The 23961-nt window shown below is 42.7% G+C and overlaps 1 protein-coding gene across 6 annotated transcripts in view; it reads right to left on the reverse strand.

Moving 5' to 3' along the window:
- Positions 1–23961, reverse strand: part of USP6NL (USP6 N-terminal like) — a 171036-nt gene that overhangs the window by 95611 nt on the left and 51464 nt on the right. Inside the window, exon 1 of one of the 6 annotated variants that reach the window (XM_089527555.1) lies at positions 22418–22483. The exons of the other annotated variants lie outside the window; for them this stretch is intronic. Coding sequence (XP_089383681.1) covers positions 22418–22427 — 10 coding nt within the window. The 5' untranslated portion in view covers positions 22428–22483. Of the gene's footprint in view, positions 1–22417; positions 22484–23961 lie in introns of those variants that run through there. 6 annotated transcript variants of the gene reach the window in all.

Below are 23961 nucleotides of genomic sequence, written 5' to 3' on the forward strand. Positions count from 1 at the left end.
GTGGAGCTTCCACCCTCCGGGGGCGGAGCCTCCACCCTCCAGGGGGCGGAGCTGCACATGGGGGTGGAGCTTCCACCCTCTGGGGCGGGAGCCACATGCCAGGGCGGAGCTTCCACTATCTGGGGGCGGAGCCACATGTCAGGGGCGGAGTTTCCACCCTCCAGGGGCAGAGCCGCATAATATTTGCAAGAAGCTACTAGGGCCGGCAATGCCATAACACAGGAAAAACGCATGCACACTGTCTCAAACCACAAAAGAGCAAGCAAGTCCATGTGGGGGGGATTTTACAAAGAGAATACCAAAGGAGAACAACAACAATAATAAGAGCAATATTTGCAAGAATGGAAGCGACTAGGGCAAGGCCACAAAACAGCAAAAAATGCATGCCACTGTCTCAACCCACAAAAGAGCAAGCAAGTCCATGTGGAGGGATTTTGCAAAGAGAATACCAAAGGAGAACAACAACAATAATAAGAGCAATATTTGCAAGAATGGAAGCGACTAGGCAAGGCCACAAAGCAGCAAAAATGCATGCCACTGTCTCAACCCACAAAAGAGCAAGCAAGTCCATGTGGAGGGATTTTGCAAAGAGAATACCAAAGGAGAACAACAACAATAATAAGAGCAATATTTGCAAGAATGGAAGCGACTAGGCCAAGGCCACAAAACAGCAAAAAATGCATGCCACTGTCTCAACCCACAAAAGAGCAAGCAAGTCCATGTGGAGGGATTTTGCAAAAAGAATACCAAAGGAGAACAACAACAATAATAAGAGCAATATTTTGCAAGAATGGAAGCAACTAGGCAAGGCTACAAAACAGCAAAAAATGCATGCCACTGTCTCAACCCACTTTCTTTCTCTCCCTCTCTCCCTCCCTATCACTCCCACCTTCTCACCTTTTCTCTCTCTCTCTTCTCCCCTCCCTCCCCACCCTCTACCTCCCACCCACACCACCCACCCTTTCTCTCTCTCTCTCTCTCTCTCTCTCTCCTCCCCTCCCTCCCTCCCTCCCTCTCTTTCCTCTCCCTCCCACCCTTTCTCTCTCTCTCTCTCCTCCCCCTCCCTCCCTCTCTCTTCTCTCCCTCCCACTCTCTCTCTCCTCCTCCCCTCCCTCCCTCCCTCTTCTCTCTGCCTCCTCCTCCTTCCCCCCCGCCCCCTCCATTTATAGGAGGGAGGTGGGCGGGGCCAGGAGGGAGGTGGGCGGGGCCAGGAGGGAGGTGGGCGGGGCCCATTTGAAGGCCCAGTGCGGCTCCTGGAGCCCCAATTCAGGGCTCCAGATGCCGCATCGGGCCTCCCAGGGGCCCGGTGAGGCTGCTGAAGCCCCGTTTCAGGGCTTCGGCTGCCGCATCGGGCCTCCCAGAGGCCCGGTGCAGCTCCTGGAGCCCCGATTCAGGGCTCCAGAGGCCGCATCGGGCCTCCCAGGGGCCCAGTGAGGCTGCTGAAGCCCCGTTTCAGGGCTTCGGGCTGCTGCATCGGGCCTCCCAGAGGCCCGGTGCGGGCTCCTGGAGCCCCGATTCAGGGCTCCAGAGGCCGCATCGGGCCTCCCAGGGGCCCGGTGAGGCTGCTGAAGCCCCGTTTCAGGGCTTCGGCTGCTGCATCGGGCCTCTCAGAGGCCCCGGTGCAGCTCCTGGAGCCCCGATTCAGGGCTCCAGAGGCCCGCATCGGGCCTCCCAATGGGCGCCGCCATTTTGCCCCTTCAAAATGGCGGCCGGAGCGGCCGAAATCGGCGGCGATTTCGGCGGCAGGAGGGAGCGGGGGCCGGCAGAAAGGCGCCTGCGGGCTGCATCCGGCCACGGGCCGGAGGTTGCCGACCCCTGTGGTAGAGCAAGTTTCTAAGAGTGGGTATAAACGTTGTGGCCCCCACAAAGATGGGATCAGGGATTTTCAGGTTTCCAATGGAAGAACAGTATCACAGTGTTGAAGTAGACAGACAGCTAGAGAGGCTGTAGGACTTCTCATGCACCTTTTCCTTTGGATGCTGCACTCCTGGATGACAAGACAAAGTAACTCCATGTTTAACTGGCTATGTGAGAACCTACCGTAATGCTACTGGCTATGTCACAACAGGATTTTTCAAATTATTTTCCTATTTCTCTCGCAACAAACCTTCACACCTGCATGTATACCATTAATATGACAAACATTTCAGGCACAGTCAAGAGTACTAAATACTCTGAGGAAATCTACACTGCAAAATCTCAGTAGACATTTCAAGAGGTCATTCTGAAACAGTTCAAACCTATTCAAATACATTAACTCTGCCATCTATACAGTAAGAATGCTACCATATTTGAGCCCCATATCTATGGGTTTTAGTTTTTGACCTGCTATCTAAAATTTTCTTAGGCTTGAACTGACCTCGCTGGGATGTTTTGATAAAGAACTGTTAGAATGCAAGTTTAGATATAACCATGTGGAAACTGGAACAAAAATTACCAAGAAACCAGAATTTTGTTTTATTAAATGCTCCACATTTGTACAGAACATCATGAAAAACCCATTTGCTCATAAAAATGGGGAAAGAGGGAGGGAGAGGGGGAATCCAACAGCATCTTTAAAATCAACTGCATAAACTTTCATGGATTTTGATCCACTTCTTCAAATGCATTCATGAAGTACAAGATTATAGCCACATGTAATATTGCAGATAAATATTACAGATTAAGAATGCTGTGCATCTGAAGAAGTGGATTAAACTCCATGAAAGCGCATAATAAAATGTGCTGGCCTTTAAAAGGCTGCTGGGTCCCTTTCTCTTCCCTCTCCTCTTCTTTATTTTCTTTCTTCTTTTTATGCTGAAGTATACAAATATTCCTATCACTTTCAGAACTGCTACATGGTCAGAATTCTTAAAATGCAAACCTTAATATGGCAACACGTCCAATCCACTAAGATATCAGAACATCTGCCAACATATAATATATGTAGTGTGTACCTGCTATGATGCTTCCATAGGGTGGAAATATCATCATATTAACTTCTTGATCTACAGTAGCAGGCCACTTTCCTAACAAGCCAAGGGTCCTGTCAGAGTTGCTAAAGTTTGTGGCATGGATCCCTTCTTGCACTTCCAGAAAATATCCCAGATGCTACAGAGGCTTCAAACAGAAAGGCAAACAGCCTCATGTGGTTCCTGGACTACACTCAAACAATAACAAAGGACAAAACAAAAACTTGACCAGGGTGTGATACTGGATTTGCCAGTGTCTCTGGACCAGTTTGGCCTGTGCCACAGCCTCTTAACCTACTCTTCAGTACTACAGGGATTAGGTCATTGGTTACACCATTTCACTCTTGTAAAATGGGTGTAGCCTCAGTTTGCCCATTCAGGAGTTCACTCTTTCCTGCCAAACATGTACATGAATGACTTGCCCTTTATGAAGTAATCAGGTATCGTTTCCTCATTTTTTCTTTGCAAACAGAGAAGGATATCTCAACCACCTCTATAGATGGTCAGCTTATAAAACTCACCAACACATTTTAAACATGTGTATGTGGCCTGCTTTATGTTTCTTTTTCATTTTTATACATGTATTTTTGCTACGCGGAGAACAACTAGAGTTAGGTTTACAGTTTGTGTGTGTGTTTATATTAGATTATTTCATTTGCAAGATCTGAAAAGTCTTGCAAGACCTCCTCTGTGGCAGCCTCTGTTCTAAGGAACCCTCTGTTTTAAGGAATCCTTACTTTAAATTTAAATAAATTTAAATACACCGCACTCTTCCCATCCATGGGGGTTTTCTCCAGGGGAAAAGAATCTGAGAAGAAAATGTGCATGGTCAAGAGCCCCATAACAGTCAATGGGCAGCAAAGTGCGCACGGCTGCATCAATGTGGCTTTGTGCATGTGCCTCCACTAACAATAATGGGCCAGGACAATCCACAGATGTCTGAGTCTGTGGATGGCTAGCCTCCCGATCTGGCAGTCCAATTGTAAATAGAGCTCTCTTTACAAAGTCAGCATCTGCAATGCAGAAATAATCCAATTTGATGCCACTTCAACTGCCATGGCTGAATACTATGGAATTATGGGAACTGTAGTTTGTTGTGACACCAGAGCACTCTGACAAAGAAGGCTAAATCTCTCACAAAAGTACAACTCCCAGAATTCCATAGCATTAAGTCATGGCAGTTAAAGTGGTGTCAAACTAGAATATTTCTGCAGGGCCAATGGGGCAGGTATTGGGACCAATTCTGGTTCTCTTTTGGTGCCGAAGTCAAATCAACTGATTTTATGAGTACACTTTATCACAAAGTCCTATAGAACAAAATCATGTCAACTCCAAGAAACACATCAAGGCCTTCTGAGCACTCAGTTTTTGGATCCTTGACTTAGGCTAAAGTGTTTAAGGATGAGACAGTGGCAAAAAATCAATTTGCACAAGAGTGGAAAACATAAGCAAAGAAGCCATGGGAAGATACTGGAAGAACATGTATTTGTACTTAATTTCCACTCAGTTCATATGAATGCTTATGAGTGAAACAGATTGTACATGCACTGAAGAATCAGTGAACAACTCTTATAGAACATGGCCAGTTGACCACATAGCCTGAAAAACCCACAAAAAACTATGTGACCTTTTTTCCTTGTCAACATAGTTCCTCACATACATCTTAATGTTCTCAGTGGACAGTCTGTAGAGAGAACTTGTAGCACTTTTGAGACTAACTGAAATAAAGAAGTTGGCAGCAGGAGTGCATCTGGTGCCATCTGGCCATGGAGGGAGAGATGCAGGCCCAGCTGCATTGGGCCTGACCTGAACTAAGAAGAAGAGCCCTCCCTCCAGTCCATCTGCCTTGGTCCAGGCCTCAGAGGGAGAGAAGAACTACTGGACCTGATCCCCTTCCCCACCACCATTCCCTTCTCATTTTGTGTCATGTCTTTTTAGATTGCAAGCCTGAGGGCAGGTAACCATCTAATTAAAAATAATAATAATTGTAAGCCGCTCTGAAAGCCTTTACGGTTGAAAGGTGCGGTATAAATACCGTAAATAAATAAATAAAATGAGCTTTTATAGATTCATTTAGTGAGGAAGTAGACTCAAGTCTACGAAAGCTCATGATGCTAACTTCTTTATTTCAGTTAGTCTCAAAGGTGGTACAAGATCTCTCTACATACTGATTCTACAGACAAACATGGATATATCCTTGAATTCTCAGCGAACAGTAAGCATTGATTAGAAAATCTACTCTTTTAGATTGGCTGTGCTGGCTGTAGCATTTTGGGAGTTATAATTTTAAGGGGGAAAGAACTCTTCCAAATTCTGATTTGATGCCACTTCAACTGCCATAAAAGCAGTGAGGTCATAGTACACCCCAAATATTACAATCAGATGAGTCTTTCTTTTTCACTGACCTGTTTCCATAATTCAAATGGTGTTGGAAAATGGTTACAGCCAGCCAACAGAACTCAGGACTCTGAACAAATCTGGTAGATCTACATGATTACTACATGACTACTTGGATGAAAGAATAAAGGGCACGCTTATCAAATCTGCAGGACTACCAAATTAGGAGGAGTAGCTAATACCCCAGAGGACAGGATCAAAATTCAAAATGACCTTAACAGATTAGCAAGTTGGGCCAAAACTAACAAAATGAAATTCAACACAGAGAAATGTCAGGTACTGAACTTAGACAAAAAAAAAAAAAAAAGGAAATGCATAGATATAGATTGTAAGCCTGAGGGCAGGGAACCATCTAATTAAAAAGATTGTATGTACAGCGCTCTGTACATTTACAGCGCTTTATAAATAAAGGATAATAATAATAATAATAATAATAATAATAATAATAAATAATAATAATAATATGGGATGGGGGACACTTGACTTAACAAGACTACACATGAAAGCAATCTAGGAGTACAAGTAGACCACAAGTTCAATATGAGTCAACAGTACAATCCAGCAGCTAAAAAGGCCAATGCAATTCTAGGCTGCATTAATAGAAGTATAGCATCCAGATCAAGGGAAGTAATAGTGCCACTCAATTCTGCTTTGGTCAGGCCTCACCTGGAATACTGTGTCCAGTTCTGGGCACCATAATTCAAAAAGGATGCTGGCACGCTGGAGCATGTCCAGAGGAGATGACCAAAATGGTGAAGGGGCGTGAAACCATGCCCTATGAAAAGAGACTTAGGAAGCTAGGTATGTTCAGCCTGGAGAAGAGATGGTTAAGAGGTGATACGATAGACCTGTATAAGTATTTGAAGGGGTGTCACATTGAGGATGGAGCAAACTTGTTTTCTGCTGCTCCAGAGAACAGGACACAGAACAAGGGATGCAAGCTACAGGAAAAGAGATTTCACCTAAACTTTAGGAGGAACTTCCTTACAGTAAGAGCTATTCAACTGGGGGTGGGGGGGGGGGGCACACTCCCTCAGAGTGTGGTGGAGTCTCCTTATTTGGAGGTTTAAACAGAGACTGGATGGCCATCTGTCAGGGGTGCTTTGATTGTAAGCTCCTGCATGGCAGGGGGTTGGACTGGATGGCCCTTGTGGTCTCTTCCAACTCTATGGTTCTATGATTACCTAGACTGAAGACTATGTTCAAAGGAGGGACATATGCAGAACGACATGTTGCATGTTTTGAAAGCTGTGACTATTCCATCAAGTTGCATTTTCAGCGGGGAGAAGAAGGGAGCTAAAGTTTGCCATCAGCTGTTAGGATTTGACCAACACTGCACCTTAAACAAGGGAATTACATTCAATCAAGGATGGCTTCAAATGTTGGGGAGGGAAGTGCAGAATACATAGCACATGAAGCTCCCTTATACTTTGAAGGTAGAGGGAGTCAAGAAGTACATTCTCACCTGCACAGAACTTTCTCAGGATCCAGTTATACACCAGTTTGAGCAATCCAAAGTCATGCTATTGCTGGTTACACCCTGCTAAAATCTCTCCACTCTTCAGCTGAACAGTCCAATTGAGAAGCTACCAAATATGTAACTGTTTGGCCTGCAGAGCTTACCACCTTCTTGATGTTAACTGTTGACTCCAACTGCAGCAGACTAAATACTCAAAAGAGATATTTAACGATATGTGCAAAAGCACACACATATGCAGGTTATATCCTTGGTGTGTCATCTACAGTGCGCCCGCGCCATACGCGGCCTTGAGCATACGCGCTCAAGCCGCGGCACGCGCGCGGGGTGGACGGGGCGGCGCGTCCCATTCAACTGAATGGGCGTGCTTGCCCGTTGCGCCCCGCGTGCGCCCGCGCCGCCACGCACGAGCCCCATTGTTTCCAATGGGGCTCGAGCATAGGCAGAATTCGCCTTACGCGGAAGGATCCGGAACGGATCCCCCGCATAAGGCGAGGACGGACTGTATTTAGCATGGGGAAACACAGCTGCAGAGGTCGTCAGTTAAGTACCAAGTCATATTTTGCTTTCATACACAAAAGGAGGGGAAAATATCAATACATTCACTTTTTCGCCTGTTATGGGGGGTCTTCCATTTGTGAGTTGCTTAGCGACTGGGCCATAAACATTTTACTAGCCATACTAGCATTATTACTTATGACTCGCCATATAAAAGCAGTTCCTGTACTTTAGACAAAAATACAGTTCTCTGAAGATATCTTACACACATCTGTTCAGCGTACTGACAGAATTAATTGCAAGTAATAAAAATGGCAGACAATTGAGAGTTAAAGGTTTAAAATTTGTAGTCATGTTCATGCTGTGAATAACAAACACTCCATTATTCAAGATCAGAAGTTGGTTTTGAACACAATTCCAATTGTCACTTCTATTTGCCTGAACGGGTTTTAATTCAGTGGCATGCATTTTTTGCTGTTTTGTGGCCTTGCTTAGTCGCTTCCATTCTTGCAAATATTGCTATTATTATTGTTGTTGTTATCCTTTGGTATTCTCTTTGCAAAATCCCCCCACATGGACTTGCTTGCTCTTTTCTGGGTTGAGACAGTGTGCATGCATTTTTCCTGTGTTATGGCATTGCCGGCCCTAGTAGGTTCTTGCAAATATTATTATTATTATGCGGCTCCGCCCCTGGAGGGTGGAAACTCCGCCCCTGACATGTGGCTCCGCCCCCAGATAGTGGAAGCTCCGCCCTGGCATGCGGCTCCACCCCAGAGGGTGGAAGCTCCACCCCAGTGTGTGGCTCCGCCCCCGGAGGGTGGAAGCTCCACCCCCCGGCTTCGGCCCCCCAGTTGTCTGAGGGACAGCAACCCGGCCCCCGGCTCAAAAAGGTTGCCTACCCCTGAACTAGTCTCAAAGGTGCTACTAGATCCCTCCTTCCTTGCTTCTTCTTACACTTTTGTAGTGATAAAGATGTCCCCCTTTGGCAGGATTGTCTAGTCATGTCTGACTGTAGGCATGTTACTAATTTAGTGAATGCTGAGTTCACAGCCTTCTTCACCTGATTTTCCCAGATTACCAATAACCACAACTCAATGATACATTTCAAAGTGTGTAACAGTTACCACTAACATGGTTAGTTTTAATGCAGAGACTAAAAACTGTTGTCAAGCCCTTTTCAGTGTTCTTATGAAACATTAGCTAAGGGCAGCACTTTCTGTAGATATGCCAATCACACATAATTCTAGTATACTCCATTGTATACTAGAAAAGCGGACTTCTACATCACCCCAGTACGTGCAGCACCCAGTGACTTTTGTGAGCATGTACTTGGCATATAACATATAAACTTTTCATTAAACACAAAGCAGAGTAAACTTGTGCACCCTATCCTAGAAACTCCAACCAGATCAACAGCACCTAGGCTTCCTATGGGCACAAATGAAAATCTGTTTCTACAAGATTAATGTTGAATATAAAGAAAACCAAAGTTATGCCTACAGAAGAGATACATAAATTCAATCTAGACAATAAGAAAATTGATAGCGTTAAAGAATTCCTGTATTTAGGATCAAATATTGACCAGAATGGTGACTGCAGTCAAGAAATAAGAAGATTCAGAATGGGAAGAGCAGTTATGAAAGAACTAGAAAAGCTCCTGAAGAGCAAAGACAGACAACTGAGCACAAACATTAGAATCATCCAAGCCATTGTATTCCCCATCACCATGTATGGATACGAGAGCTAGACAGTAAAGGAAGCAGACAGAAGGAAAATCAACTCATTTGAGATATGGTGCTGGAGAAGAGTGCTTAGGATACTGTGGATAGCCAAAAAGACAAACAGATGGGTCTTGGAACTGATCAAGCCAGATATCTCCTTAGAAGCCAAGATTATTAAATTGAGGCTGATGTACTTTGGCCATATAATGAGAAGGCATGGATCACTGGAAAAGACAATAATGCTAGAAAAGGTTGACGGTAGAAGAAGGAGAGGAAGACGCTTGGCAGACTCAATCAGCAGGGACATAGGCATGGACTTGCAGGAACTAAGTAGAGAAGTGGAAGATAGGAGTTCTTGGAGATGTCCCTTCCACACAGTCACCATAAGTCAAAACCAACTCAAAAGCAGATAACAACAGCAACAAAAACTTTCTTCTCACACTTGTAAAATGTTATGTTGCTCATTACAATAGTTCCCTGCTTATTCTACAGGTTAGGGACTACAGAATTGTGAAAAAGAAGAAATTGTCAAAATGTGAAACCGATATGACTGTTTATCATAAGCACACTATGACACCATGAAAAACTTCTACAGTACGTAGACTGAATGAAAATATAGTGCCGAGATGCAAATCAAGAAGTGTGTGGTCGCAAAAACATTGGGCAAAGTTTCATTCTTTTATTCAGTTTCTGTGCTGTACACCACAGAAATTGTTTGTGGTATGGGCTAGACAGTTGAACAGTGCCCATTACCCCCATGACATGAGAAGAAAGGACATGTACCTTTTAAGCTACAATTTTAGATTTCAGCTCTATGGCATACCATGGATATCCAGATTCCATCCCTGGCACCTCCAGTTTTAAAAAGCAGCACACAAGTGATAATGAGACCTTTTCTAACTCAGACCCAAGAGAGTCAATGCCAATCAAAACAGACAGCTCTGAACTGGGTGGACAATTAGCCTGACAGCGAATAAAACAGCTTTCTATGTTCCCAGAGGAAATAAGCATCTTAGACTTTTACCAGACCTCAGGATATTGAATGCTGATATGCCAAAACAGCATGATGAAAGAAGAAAATATCCCGTATATTGATTTCTCTGAAAAATGAAAAAAGAGGCTTGCTTCATATTGATAAATCAATAAAGGATTTGACTCAGCCTATTTTTGATTAAATGTGGGAATGTATCTGAGGGAAAAGGATCGAACTTTTCATTATGTGTGCAAGAAAATAGAATGCACACAGCATTTTCAATACTATGTTTTATTATGCCTTGAGACGTCTCAAATAAGTATTCTAATTTTTTAAAGGTGAATAGTAATTTGTAATTTTTAGCAGGAGCTGCTGGCAATGAATTAGATCTAGCACCGTCCTAGCAGAATCTCTGACACTTAGGTAGAATGAAGGCTGCCCATTTTTAAGAGATTCCCCCACTCTACCCCCAACTTCAGCCTCCTACATTGCAATTAATGACATTAGAGGAGATCTTAGGATGGATTGGGAGTCCAAGGCTGCAGCAGAAAAGAGGAGATTCCTGAGTATGTGTTATTCTGCTCCACTTTAGGGAACCAAGCCTACAAAACTAACACTGATGGCATTATCTCCCTCCAAGTCAACATCTACCATTCTGCCAAGGTCTCAGGTAAAGCAAATGCAAACATCCACACTGCCAAGGATCAAATAAACAAGTAGTGAGTGACATTTAGACAGAGGTAATTAGAATAGAAAGCCTATGGGGGGGGGGGGGGGGAATGGATTCAAGAGGGACAATGTCTTAATGTCAGAATGACTTTAAACCAGATAAGGAACGTGTTTGGAATATATTATGAGAAACTAATATCTTGTAACATGATTTTGTCAATCACTGTTCTAGTTTCAAAACTAGGATGTTACCACTGGAATATTTTTACAACCCTACCTTATCCTATATGAGTAATTTCTGGCGTTGTTGTTGTTGTTGTTGTTGTTGTGTGTCTTCAAGTCATTTCCAACTTATGGTGACACTAAGGAGAAGCTGTCATGGGGTTTTCTAGGGCTCACAGTGTGACTCGCCCAAGATCACCCAGTAGGTTTTTATGGCTGAGCAGGGTCTCTAGGGCTGTAGTCTGACACTCAAACCTCTACACTACATTGGCTCTCAATTTCTGTCATTCTGGTGCTTTACAAGATGCCAAGAACCAGCACTGTTCTAAACACTTCCATGATGGTCTGCTGAAGGTAATTCTCACTGAGATGCTGTTTACAAACTAATAGGGTAAGGCTGATGGGTAAGGCTGCAGATGGTTTTTGCTTCAAATTTTCCCGTCTTTTACCAACAGTAAGGCCTGCTTATACATAAGTCAAGTGTTCTATAAAAGCACAATACAATATGAATATTCCAAGACAGCTTCCAGAAACAACCTGCCTTGCTGAGAGATGCACCATCAGGCACACTTAGCTCAAACAACATCATTTGTATTTCAAGCATCCAATGTCTTCTTGCCACTGTCCCATGACACCTATATTTCTGAAAGGCAAAGCAGATTGTAGCAAGTCATTCTCCACTGACACAAACCAGAGGTTGCTAGCTGGTGACCTGACTGTCATCTCCAAGTCTGATAGTGCATTTATTTGGCCCCAGGGTTCCAGGATACAACAGTATATGTCACAGCCTTTTCCATATGGAAAAAAATTGTTAAATTTGAATATCTATTTTGAAAGGGGAGAGGTCTGTGTTGCCTCTCTGTAAAAGAGAAGAGATAGACATAAATCATATATTTTAAAACAGCAATACTTAGATAACTTGAAGCAAGCAATGTCATCCTCATGGATATTGAAACGTATGGCTGGAAGTATGGGGGGTTGGTTCAATAGAAAAAGCTAGTGTAAAGGCGAGAGCTAGCATAGTATAGTGGTCTGTATACTGGACTACGACTGTGGAGACCAGAGCTGAAATCCATGTTCAGTCACACTTTCTCAGCCTCAAAGTAAGGCAAACTCTCTCTGCACACATCTTGCCAAGAAACCTCTGTGATAGCGTCACCTTAGGATTACCTATAGGTTGCAAACAACTTGAAGATACACCATCACCACCACCATCTCAGCAGCTATAGGGCAAAGCCACTGAATTGGGATTTGCTTGCAAATTGGTCACCATACTTTTTAGGCTGAATGCAGGCTCAGGTGTCTGGCTTCCTACAGCAAGCAGTTACTCCTATTGAGTTGATTTTGAACCTTATTTTTCTTTGTTCATTCATCACCAGCTGGAATTAGTGTTGCTGACTTTTGTATGTTTTTAAAAATCATTCTGATCAGATCATATTTCCATTCTAAACAATATTAAAACAGCTCTCATTTTTTTCTCCCTCTGGCACTCCTGATCTCACTTCAACATCATCCTTCTACATCTCTGTCTAACACTACTTACAGCCCTTTTCAGACATTAGAGCACTGTAAAGTGTTATATTGCCTTGTCCAATTTTTCCTGCTGTTTTCATGCTTTTGATCTGTTTTTGCTGCAATTATATTTTACTATTTTATCGCTTTAGGTTGTAGCATGTCTCCTATATCATGGCTCCTATACAGCAAGAGGTATTTTAAATTCAAATTTAATAAATTAAATTAAATGATTAAAGAATAAATGGAAGATATGCAAGGTGAGGAAGCAGCACTGTAGTAGCAGGCTCCTTCACTGACCATCAAATGTCCAGGGAACCTGGAGATGTGTTTTAATATTACTGAGACATCACAAGGCAGGACCTAATAGGGATGAGCGCTTTTGGACTGAACCCTGCCTCCTGTTCTGTGGGAGTGGTTATCCTCAAGATCATAGAACACCTTTCAAAATATTCAGAAACGTTGGTTCTGGCCACTTATTCGTGTATTTGAAAACACAGGACCAAACCTTTCTCCTGTACTGCTCCCATGATGGGCAATGTACTCCCCTCAAAGCTACACTCCGTTCCCACTCTCATTGCTTCTACAGAGATTTTGAAGACATTTCTCTTCAAAGAAGTCTTTTGAATTGCTATTTTAAGTGAAAAGGGAGAAAATCAGATGTATCATGAGCAAAAGAAACAACCAAGAGAAATAGTTATGGAACAGACTTTGGACCATGGTTCCTTATGTCATAATAACTATGTTGTAATATTAAAGCACCAGAGGATCATTTCTCCACAATATACTAACAAGACTCTCATTCTAGAAAAGCTTAACAAGGGCATATAACAGGGGGAAAGGATTCTTCAGTCTCTCTTTGCAAACACTGACCTCATCACAACCAATCACACATTTCCCTTAACTATGAAACCCTTATTAGAGCTAGCATTATTATAGGGCTTGGTGCATATACAAACGTTTATCCTTATGTAATCAAAATGGCATCACTCATGCAGAAAAGGGAGCGCTTTGGAGAACTAGTAGGTTAAATTAAATACTCATCATAAGGGCAACACCCTACACATACACACAATACCCAATTGTGTGACTGAACACGCTTTGTGGACAAGGAATTCCAAGGGAGGGGGAAACAATGGAGGGCTCTGAAAGAGGGCATGGCTGACTTATTCTCTGGATAGGGACACTTAATGCTGCAACATTTTGTTGTAGTCCTCACTTGTTCTGCATTCGTAGTTTACCCCAAATACTTGATAACAGCATCCCTGTGCACTTGCCCCGAGGCTCCTTATTCTAATGTTAAATGATAAACCAAGCAGGTACAGGCTTGTATTTCTGAAACCCATGATCTGAAAATAATCACAGAACATTTCAACAGGACGGACTCTCAGGAAGGACTGCAAAGGAAAACACAATCAGGAATTTGGTTGTGAAAGATAGGGCTAGGGTGAGGTACCAAGAAGATCAACAGAGAACTGAAATCCCTCCCTGTACTGGGATCAATCTTGCACATCTTTCCAGGTTTTTGGTTGAACTTACATATTATCCTTTCAATTCAAGGGTAGGTAATCCTGAAGACTGTAGGTGGTATTAGCTGGGCACTCAGCGGCTAAATGAACATGAATAAATACACACACACACACGCACGCACACAGAGTACACACCATAATCACAATCTTGATAGAAACTGCTTGAAACAAGACTGTTTATTCTTGAACTCTTCCCAGCAATCTTGCAGGGAAAGGTGTGTAGGAAGTCCCTCACACATGGACACATACACAGCTTCTTTCCTAGCAAAATCACACTCTGGCCTGCCCACCCAATACCTCAGTAGTAAGCACCCAAGAGCACAACCTTACAGACTCTCCTTGCACTTCCCTTTCCCTTTCCCAGCCCTCTCTCTGTTTTGTCTGGAAATGTCTGTGTGAAAGACTGTGGATATCTGATTCTACAGGAAAACCAGGCAAATCAAAATGATTTTCCATATAGATCCTATGTGGTTTAAATATGAGAAGTCATCACTCTGGCAGAAATGTGCTGCGTGCCGCAAGAAATCTACTGAGACTACTTTCTCCTTTTGTAAGCATGACATCTACTATGTGATTAAACACCATGGTATATCCACTCTCATCTTCATCTTTCCTTTGGAAAGATGTTTCATAATTCCATCTTGCTCTCTGCATTATTTAATGTGAAACTATTGGGAGGGGAGGGAGATAATCCAGATGTTTTGGATGAAGTGTCACAGTGTGCAAGTGACACTCAACTCTCTACTGTCATTTCGACTTGTCCACAAATCTTCTAAAGGCACAAGGTCTGAGCAATACGTTTCAGTAATAACTTTTAAAAATTCAAAACATGAGGTAGGGAACCCTTCAGGGCCACAAAAATATCTTTGAGGGCTGTCCTCATCCTTCCTATGAATGATGCTGGTGTACAATGTTGTTGTTGTTGTGTGTCTTCAAGCCATGGCAGTCGTAAGATGAACCTATCACAGGGCTTTCTTGAAAAGTTTTGTTCAAAAAAGATTTGGTTGTACCTTTCTCTAAGGGTAAAAAAATGCTACTTGCCCATAGTGGGCTGTAGTACGTATCATTTTAGGGCATAAAGACCCTAAAAGCACCAGATCTAGTCTGATCTTGAAAGCTAAGCAGCATCAGCCTTGGTTAGCGCTTGGATGGGAGACCACCAACCAATACCAGGTGTTGTAGGTAGGGTTGCCATAACCCAGCTGCAACCGGGAATTTCCCAATTTTGGCGGCCGCGGGCCCCTCCCTTCACGGGTGCCGCCAAAAACTGGGACCCCCCCCCCCCCGGTTGCAGCCGGGTTGCTGCGGACTGCAGGGCCTCACTGTCCTCCTCCTCCTCCTCAGGGAGGTGGGGAGGAAGAGGAGGGCAGCGCCAGCGAGGCCTGCCTGGGGTGCAGGAGGCGAAGCTGGAGGCGGCGCCTCCCCGCGCACCACCCTCCTCCTCTTCCTCTACCCCCTCTCCCCCAGGCCGCACGGCCGCGTGGAGGAGGCGAAAGTGGACGGAGGCAGCGCCTCCTGCGCGCGCCCGCGCCACCTTCCCCCGCCTCCCCGCACAGCCGCGCCACCCGCCCCCTCCGCGCGGCAAATGGAGGGGGAGGAGGAAAAGGAGGAGGTGGTGAGTGAGTGGCCAGAGGCCTCAAGGTGGGTTTTTTTTGGGGGGGTGCTTTTAATGCTAACAAATCTCCCTTGTTTTGACAGTGATAGTGTGGTGATGATGATGAAGATGAAGATATGAGTCAGCTTGAGAGGCATGCATGCACTGTTTCAGAAGCCGAGAGAGTGTGACTTTCCAAAGTGCCTTTTCTGTGTGTTTTTGGTTCTGAGGCATGGTCAATGTAAATTGCTGTGATTTTTACAAACTCATGCGCAGTGAAGAAAAACTACTATTTGTTGTTGTTGTGTGTCATCAAGTAGCTTCTGATTCATGGTGACCCTAAGGTGAAACTATCATGGGGTTTTCTTGGCAAGGTTTGTTCAGAGGACGTTTGTCATTGCAATCCCATGAGACTGAGGGCATGTAACTTGCCCAAGGTCACCCAGTGGGTTTCAAGGTAGAGCTGGCAATCAAACCCTGGTCTCCAGAGTCCTAGTCCAACACTCAAACCAGTACACCACAGTTTGTACTGTTCTGTTTCAGGCTACAAATGTGGAGTGTTGCTAAATATTTTAATTTTGGCCTGTCCTTTTGGCCAGGCACCCTCTCCCTTTATATAACAAACCAGGACACATCAAGGTAGCAGTTGTGCTGATCCCTTCTCTTGGGAATTTTTTTTATTGTACAGAGGCCTCCGAAAAGAAGTAGTAGAATCATCTGAATGTATGTAAAGTTCATGACTCCTTTATCAATGTGCATGCAATGTGTAAGCTCCACAAATGCTGCTGTTTCTACATAATGAGATGTTAAATTTGTCACGAAAGCTATTCTGTGCACCCTCTCTGCTTGATTTTTAAAATATCCAGCAAGCACATGTCAACAAAACTTTACACTAAAGGTGATATGGTTGCTGTAATATTTTCCACAATTAAAAAAAAAACTGTTGCTGGAACTGGTAAGGACACTGTAAACATTTTCCGCTTCCCCCTTTAAGAGGATGAGGTTAATATTAGCCTGTGTGTTAAAACCAATTTGCCTGTGTGCTAATACTAAATCTATTCTCTTCCAAACTGTTTACTGTAAACCAGCCTAATGCCAGAAATGTGTCAGCATAAGAAAGTTTTAAGAGCCCAGCCCACATTTTCATGCACCATTCTTTGTGCAACCTCCATGCACACAAAAGAACATTTGTTGCATTACTAGAGCTTGGCTCTCAGACACAAAACACCCTTGGTACTTATTTGCCTGCATAACCTGAAACAACAACAGAGAAAGCTGCAAGATTTATTTAAAATGATGTATTTAGCCTTCCAAGTGCAACAAAAAGATCAAAACTAAAATTAGAAAAGTAAATACATGAACAAATGGTTAGCCAAACATTTTAAGTTTTTTGGCTGCAATGCATCCTCTCAGACATAATAGAGGACACTGGATACTCTTCCCCAATTATAAGCTTTTAAAGGCTTTCAATACTCAGAAAGTGCACATTTATAATTCATGTATGTATTTTTACACCTGCTTTCTTCAAAGACCTGCAACAGACAAGTATGTTTTGCAAGTCAAAACATGTTTAACTCATACAAATGAAAATATATCCAGGGAGCGCTGGGTTGGCCATATAGCAAAGAACAATAATATTAAAAATCCATAAAACAGCTACACTTTTATTGTTTTTATTGTTGTTGTGCACCTCCAAGTCATTTTTTACTTATGGAGACCCTAAGGCAAACCTATCATAGGGTTTTCTTGGCAAGTTTCTTCAGAGGGGGTTTGCCATTGCCATCCTCTGAGGCTGAGAGAGTATAACATGCCCAGTGGGTTTCCATGGCAGAGCCAGAATTCAAACCTTGGTCTCCAGAGTTGTTGTCTAGCATTCAAACCACTACACTATGCTGGCTCTCTAGACCTTTATTAGGACAACCAAAATCCACAAAATACATGGTGCAAGCTTTCAAACTCCACTGGCTTCTTCATCAGGCAAAGGTGGCAAAAATCATACAGGAGAAATTAAAATATGACAGTGATAGAGTCAGGCCTACGTTTTGTCAAGATGTTGTTGCTGTTCTCAATTAAAATGGTATAGATGGATATCTATGCAGACAGAAACCATTCCTTCTGGCTATGTGGGCTCTGGGAGACATGGGCTCCATACAGACTGCCAAAATAAAACTGGTTCGGGTCACTTTGGAGTTATGCTGTTTAAATGATGCATGCATCCTAAGAGTCCGGAAGCTGCACCAAAGCTGCATGCCAGTCCTTAGGACTGGATCGTGGCTTTGGTGCGGCTTCCGGACTCTTAGAATGCATGCATCTTTTAAACAGCATACCTCCAAAGTGACCCAAAGCAGCTTTATTTTGGCCTGTCTGTATGGGGCCAAAGAGTTTTAAAAGAAATTTGATACCAGCCACAGATGCAGGCGAAATGTCAGGGTTAAATTCTTCCGGAACACAGCCACATAGCCCAAAAGCCCCACAAAAAAACTATGGATGCCAGCCATGAAACAAATTCACAATAAATTTAAACTCCATTAGCAACAGAAAAAGAAATGCTTCCTTTGAGATCCAGGCTGCCTCTGCCCTTTGCCAAGCTACCCACCCCCTTATTAGTCAGAGAACACTGAATTTTTCAAGTCACCTATGCTATTGCATTTAGAAAACTTTTATTGCTAGCTCCAATAGGCCTGCCTGGAAGAAGACAAGCCCTCCCTTCATCCACCATCTTGAGGGAGAGAGAGGCAGGCTAGCTCCAACAGGCCTGCCCGGAAGATGATTAACCATCCATTAAAAAGCCAAGCCCTCCCTCCAGTCCATCTGCCTTGGTCCAGGCCTCGGAGGTAGAGAAGAACTGCTGGACCTCATCTCCTTCCCCACCACCACTTCCTTCTCCTTTTGTGTCGTGTCTTTTTAGATTGTAAGCCTGAGGGCAGGGAACCGTCTAATTAAAAAGATTGTATGTACAGTGCTGTGTAAATTTACAGCGCTTTATAAATAAAGGTTAATAATAATAATAATAATAAATAAATAAATAAATAAATAAGGTGCTGGTAATGAGTGAAATGTATAAGGGGGTGCACATGCTATAAAATCCTCCTACATAAAAACATACCAGAATGTATGCAGGGGGTGTCAGTGCTTGAAATACCTCCAAGTAAACATATTCTGAAGTTCTGCATCTTTTAAATCAAAGAACAGCAAGGTCAGGATTCTATTGGGGCACTATGCCAAGGTTTGACAATTCGTTGTGCTAGAGGTTTAACTTTCTAGGTGCTCAAGTAGAGAGGAGCTGGAGGCAATAGGAGGGGATGACTGCCAACTCCATGGCATTTTCTTTGAATGGCTTCCAGTGGGGAAGTCCACTGAACCAAGGCAGGAAAAGAGGCTTGTGCAATCACCTGTTCCATAGTGTAAGTGACTGTCCAGGCTACTGCATCTATACTGCCTTATCTCTGCTAAACCAGATGAGCATTTGGGGAACATTTGGCATGAAGCCGCAATTTCCTTCTCCACCTATTATTGCTGGCCATTTCTTCTTTTACTTACTGACATTGGCAGCAACCAATATAACTATGCCAGAGGATCCGCAAAGACTCTCCTTGCTCCCAAGCATCTCCCAAATCAAGCTCAAAAGAGGGCAGAGGCCCTGCATCCGAAGAAGGATGAGCAGTCCTCTCTCTGAGGTCTCATCGAGAGACCTCCTTATTGCTTCCAACAATCATTCAAAAGTTTATCACAACATCATGAACAGAGGGAGAGCAAGCCTGGCATCTAATTTTTAGCCACCTGTCCACGTCCAAGCTTTGCTGCTTCTATTAAAACTTTCCAGTTTGATGTATAGAGTATATGGTGCAGTGGCTTGAGTGTTGGGCTACAACTTTGGAGACCAGGTTCAAATCCCTGCTCAGCCACAGAAACCCTCTGGGTAACCTTGGGCAAGTCATGTTGCCTCCGCCTTAGAGGAAGGCAAAGGCAACCCCTATGAACAAATCTTGCCAAGCAAACCCCATGAGGTTCACCTGAGGGTGACCATGAGTCAAAAACAACTTAAAGATGCACACAACAACAACAACATGCTACCAACAAAAGAACTGCATGTCCCATCCTATTTAGGCAACTACTGTGAATGCCTTGCTCTTTGCAAAACAATCTTCTACTTGTCTGTTGTTGTTACTGTTGTTCTATGCTTTCAAGACCACCACTTTGAGTAGCACTGCTTTATTGTGTGAAGAAGAATATTTGACCAGGCAGAATTTAAGACCAAATGAATTTGTTCTTTCTTAGTTTCTTGACACTGAAGTACTGAATGAATACAAAAGCTTCTCTTTCTAATAGCTTTCTCTTTCTAATAGTAGAATTTATTTGTATAGAGACAAATAGCTGCCTAACTTACACTCTTCACAGAACTGCTCTTTTCTAGCTAATATAAGTCTGGCCCTGGTTTGTAGCTTTTCTGGGAAAGGCAGGACAGCAACAGACTCAGCTTGTGAAATGGAACCTTTGTCTCTTTCAAGTGGTGTCCTTACCAGCAGAATAGAACCTCTGTAGCTGGTGAGAAAAACATCTTCCTCTCTGAATGCCATGTTTTAATTTTGCTATAGATCAAGCTGTTAAACAATCGAGACCACTGTCCTCACACAGTCCAGCGAACAGTCTTAGCCATTTTCAGAAGATGGGGCCACCTGCAAATGATAGAGCTACTCAAGATGAAAATAATGTAGAGAACCAGCCTATTGCTAATCCACATGTTCAATGGGGTAAAACTTATACATGCCTTGTGTTCATAGTATATATCAAAACCATCAACAGGTTATACCAGATATAGAAGTTGTCGCTACACCTATCTTTAGGAATCAAGAAATTGTTTGCCAATCACTGTTTCAGACACCCTAGGAGGCTCAGTTTTCTCTCATTCTGTTCCACAAAGGGAAATGTACTACAACCGTTTGAATTTGGTAGACAGCAAAGAGGATCTTACAAGGAGAAAGAAAAGATAAGCACTGATTTCTGTGGGAGAATCACCCATATGAACCATAAAAATTAAATCTGAGTTGAAAGGGACTTTGGAAGAAATCTAGTTTAACCTTCTGCTCAATCCAGGATGAAGCTACATAATCTCTGATACCAGGTTGTCCAGTTTCTGATCAAATACCTCCAATAAAAGGGATCCCATCACTTTCTGACTGCTGCACTGCCAAGCATTTTCAATAGGTAGAAGTTTTTTCCTAATGTTTAGCCAAAATTTGCTACCCTGAATTTTCCACATGTTGATTCTAGTTCTGTCTTCTGGAAAAACAGAAAACAATTCTGCTTCAGTGTGACAACCTTTCACAGCTGGCCACTGTTACATTCTCCAGATATATTCCAAATAATCCAGAGAGGATGAAAATAGTCTTATTGTATCTGTTGCTGTTGTTGTGTGCCTACAAGTCATTTCCAATTTATGGGGTGTTCTTAGCAAGATTTGTTCAGAAGGGGTTTTGCCTTTGCTGTACTATCCCAAAACAGAAAGGCCTAGGCAGTTCTCATGAAAATGCACATATACATACACTTTTTGCCCCTTCAAGTAGTAAAGGAAGAGGCGCATTGCCTTTTACTAGCTAGGAACATTCAGTTGTAGGTTTTTACTTCTGAAGCACATGGTAAGAAAGGGCAGGTGAGTAAGATCACATTCCTAAGACTGGTCTGAATTATATTCTTTGGTTGTGGAACTATTACTGTAGTACATTAAGAATTAAGCCAAACACTTGATACTTTTTGACGTGAAAACAAAGAACCCATAATGGTAACTGGGTTCCGCTGAAAACATGCCTGCTTTTCTGCTTTGTTTTGAAAACTCTGTATAGCTCTGAGTGCTGGAACCCTATTTCTCCTGCTATGTATTTAAGCTTGTCAGACATCTAGTAAGAGACTATGAGCCACACAATTGAACCTTAAGAGGCATGTGTTCTGGAGCATTCAATACCAAACCAGTCCTGAACATGAATAGAAGGCAGGTTTTGTACACTGTTTTAATGCTCCAAGAATTAGCATTTTTTAAAAAAAGTCAACTTATAACCAAAACACACATGTGAACAGATAAATGTATGTTATCTAGTATGCCATACTGTGACAAACAAATTAAGACTAGAGCTCTTAAACAGAATATAACAGGCACAAACTTCACTGTATGATGTTGGGGCAGGTACTATCTTTCTGCCCAACTTGTCCCACAGAACAGTTGTGTGAAGAACCACAAATGCCATCACTAGAGTGAGAGAGAGTAGAAAGGCACTTCAGGGACAAATAGGATAAGAACAAACATTCTAGCAAGAAAGCAGTTTAAGATTCACAGCTTACTTCCATATACTAATGCTACCCTTCAAATATGAATTTTTAAACAAGCTGTAAATGAATCATTAAAGCCTGAAGATAGCCTTAGTATTAAATTCCAGACTACACAAGCATTGTCCTGAGACTTACGATAAGATGAACTATTGTAAAATTTAGGTTATCCCCAGCCATTTAAAAAAATTGATCTCTAAGGAGACAAGATAGAAGAGTCTTGTAGCTTTTTAATAAAAAAAGCTATTACTGCAAAAGTTAGTTGTAGTAAACATATGCTAGCCTTATACAGATATTTGCTTCTTTGTGTAATTATCATTATATGGAAAAAGCAGGGACAAGTGTGCTAGCTACCCCCAAGCCATCCCACACATAGGTTTGAGATACAAGCATGTAGAATCCAATGGGACTATGATGGAGTCAGCAAAGCCAGAACTCTCCTCACCAAGCATTTTCCTTATAATGTTCATCACAGGGAGAAAGGAATAACTAAAAGTAGGGCTACCAAAAACTCAACACACACATAATACAAGGCAGAAGAAAGGTCAAAACATACAGCTTAACATTCTTCTTTCTGTGGCAAGAATACCCAACACAGCTCAATTCTTCCAGCAGTAAAAACGCCCTGGAGAAGCATGCTCAACTGTCAGATGTTATGTCCACACTACAGATGTTAACATCTGTTTTGCAGTCCAGAATCTGTCGATCCGTTGCTCAATAAGGAGAATCACTTTAAAAAGCTGTTCAGACTGGGTGTTATATAACTGAGAAAGAACCAAAAGTCAGAAGGAAAAAAGAGGATTACGAGATGTGTAGGGATGGTGCAATGAACATTCCCTCTTCCACCTGTTTATTTTTCCCTGCATCTGCCCCCATTTAATTTTTTTCCCCTTTCTGCCAGGATCCAAATCCAGACACACCATACTAAGGAAGTGTGTCATGTTCTTCCTTCTGTTCCAAGAGCACATGATATTCTAAGAAAATACCTGTAGAAATATTTTTTCCAGGTGTGTCCAAAGGTTGACTTTCCAGCTGAAACTACAACCAGTCTCCATCTAACTCAGTGGCTGCCAAATTGCAGGACGTGTAGATATTATATTGATTTAAGACCATTCATCCATCCAGCTTTAGAAGTGTTTACACTAACTGGCAGGGACTTTCCAGAATTTCAGACTGGAGTTTCTCCAAGTCATGCCTAGACACTAAATGCCAGACCTTTCACGGGCAAGGCCAATGCTGCCCTGCCACTAAACTATAGCCATTCCTCCAAATTTTATCAGAAGATAGGCTTGGTTATGTAACCAAGGTCTAATACAAGGGTCATATTCCACAGTATGCTAGCCATGGCTGATTTAAGTCAAAGTTTGTCATTTAGAAATATTTAGAAAAAATGTGTGTTATAATACTCCACCAGACCCAATCTATCCACTCAGCCAAGACCTTTTGGCTACCTCATTCCCAGAACTATCTCCTTTAATATCTATACCAACTGGTTGGAAAACAATAGTTATCTAGGGTTATGAGAACTCATTACCTCAGAGCACCTCAGAAAATGTTTCAAATCCAAGATAGGCTACTATGGCAAGTGCGAGGGCCCACCAATTGCCATGTGGATTGTCAAAAATACCAATAAACAAATGAACAAACAAAAAGACCAAGGCAGTTAAAGTTCCATTTTTGCTTTTGAAAAGTGTACATTTCAAAACAATTGTAAGTAGTGAAGAGGGCCATGCAACCTGTTGTTGGCAAACTGCTGTTCTTGGAGACTTCCAGGGAACTCTATTTGCCTTCCCTTTTTGGTCAGAAAAGGGGCAATCCTGGAGAATCTGGAGATTCAAGGGCTACAAAAACAGACTTGGGAAACATGTGCAGCCCCAGGGCTAAACTTTGGCCACCCTACTTTAGGAGTTTAATCAATAAAACAAGTAAGGTTCCCAGAATAAATTGTTATGTCTCCATGGTATAGGCTACTTGTTGATCAAGGAAAAACCCAAACCCAAACATTACCATCAAAGACAGAAGTCACTGATCTAAATTTACACTTCCATGTGCCAGATTTAGTTCAGTTTTGGTTTGAACAGTTAAAGTCTATGAAGACTG

This window comes from Sceloporus occidentalis, unplaced genomic scaffold (assembly GCF_023333645.1).
Source record: "Sceloporus occidentalis isolate IW3139 unplaced genomic scaffold, rSceOcc1.0.p SCAF_5, whole genome shotgun sequence".
NCBI lineage: Eukaryota > Metazoa > Chordata > Lepidosauria > Squamata > Phrynosomatidae > Sceloporus > Sceloporus occidentalis.